At 52.3% G+C, this 1,613-nt stretch overlaps 2 protein-coding genes across 2 annotated transcripts; one reads left to right on the top strand and one right to left on the bottom strand.

Moving 5' to 3' along the window:
- Nucleotides 1-12: 12 nt before the first annotated feature.
- On the bottom strand, nucleotides 13-207 carry PPTG_24897 (hypothetical protein; the record flags this gene model as incomplete). Its single annotated transcript, XM_008918870.1, has 1 exon — nucleotides 13-207. A coding segment is annotated over one exon (195 nt), but the record flags the coding sequence as incomplete, so codon positions are not given.
- A 485-nt stretch (nucleotides 208-692) lies between these two features.
- Nucleotides 693-1,017, top strand: PPTG_24896 (hypothetical protein; the record flags this gene model as incomplete). The annotated part of the gene is made up of 1 exon (XM_008918869.1): nucleotides 693-1,017. A coding segment is annotated over one exon (318 nt), but the record flags the coding sequence as incomplete, so codon positions are not given.
- Nucleotides 1,018-1,613: the final 596 nt, after the last annotated feature.

Below are 1,613 nucleotides of genomic sequence, written 5' to 3'. Positions count from 1 at the left end.
GGCGCGGTACTCACGTGAGTCATGGGCTGAAATGTCAACTGGTTGCGATTGCGATGTCGCTGCTTGCTGCTGTTGCATCAAGGTAGCAGCCATCTGGCGTTGTAGTTCTGCCGTCTGGGCCATGAACTGCTGCTGCTCTCTCATCATAGCGTTAATGGACGCAAAGAGCTGCTGCGCGGACTCAGCATGCATCGTAGGCTCGTCCATGAAGGTCTCGTTCGCCTACGCGTAAACGTCGTTCACTAGATGCAAGGGGCGCGCAGTTCCCACAGGCAAATCAATCACAAAAGGAAGCTCTTTACCCGAAGACTCAAAGCTGTAAGCCCCAACGAAGTCACAGAGGGTACAGGTGCTCCACCGGGAGCTCTGTTTCCGTCAATTCCTGAGAGGGAACCCTTGCCACTGTCAGTTCCCCGAAGGAAGCAACTGGTGCAATTCCGACCGACGCTAGCTCGAGCCCGCCTCGGTAGCCCTAAACACTCCTACTACAACGCCCGGAACGGCCCCGGCGCAGATGTTACACTCGGCTGCACACTAGCAAGTTGGCAAGTGCGCTGTGGAAGTGGTCGTGCGTGGGTGGTGACGTAGACGTGCGCTGGACACGTGTCTGCGTGGCAATGGACGATTGGATGGAATTGACCAATTAGGTGTCGACACGAATATGTGTGCGACAAATGGGTTCTCTCTCCCCCAACGAAGAAAGCTGGCGGCGACGACTCGATGGTGCAGACAGGAACAGACGAAACACGCACGTGAAGCGGTCTCCAGAAGCAAGAGGACGGGTCGAAGAAAGCCACGGACGCGTTCGATTTGAACGAAGGAAAAACTTGAGCGCTCGAGGTGAGCCGAAGGTAGCTAGAGCGTGCACGCCGGCGACGCAAGTAAAAAGCAGAAACTGGAACAGAGGTGTGAACTTGGAGGGGTCGGCAGAGAGAAGAGCGCGCTGGATCGAGGAAGTGCTACCAAATGTAAGTTTCTTGCGTAGAGTTGCTGTGGCTTGCGTTGTTTGAGGTAAAAACCAGAATGATCAATTAAATGCTAATCTCTTTTCTGCTGTACTGAGCTCTACCTCGAGGCACTCTATGGTGCGCTGGTCTGGATATGCAGGTGGTTGGCTGTGGTGCGGCGGAGGGACCTCATTGCGCAAAACCCGTAGGTATGCAAGCCGGCTGTGGCGTCGTGCTGGGCCTGACTAATCGGTTGTTGTCATTGTGTGCTGCTGATCATTACAATACGCCTCAGGGCATGCGCCTGTGATCTCCATTGGCCAGGTCCAGCAGCCGACGCGACCACAGCTTGAACTCGTTGAACGACGGGCCGTAATCGGCGACATCCTCCCACGATAAATGTTCCAGTTGTTTACGGCTAGGATCCAATGAATGTTATTATTGGCAGTGATTCGAACAGAGGAAGAGCGAATCGAATTTTGTCAGCAAAAACATGTTGCTATTGCTCCAGTAAAATAACTAATTATCGGCTATTAAAGTCGAGTACGTTGAAATCGATTAATAAAGCATTCCAAAACGTTTTTAGACATGTCCATGGATAATAACGTTTAAAATCGTTTAGCAATGTTGCCGTGCTTGGCTCGTCAATGTGCAAAGTGTCTGTGC

Source organism: Phytophthora parasitica (assembly GCF_000247585.1).
Source record: "Phytophthora parasitica INRA-310 unplaced genomic scaffold supercont2.346, whole genome shotgun sequence".
Classification (NCBI taxonomy): Eukaryota; Oomycota; class Peronosporomycetes; order Peronosporales; family Peronosporaceae; genus Phytophthora; species Phytophthora nicotianae.
This window is presented reverse-complemented; position numbering and strand designations above follow the sequence as displayed.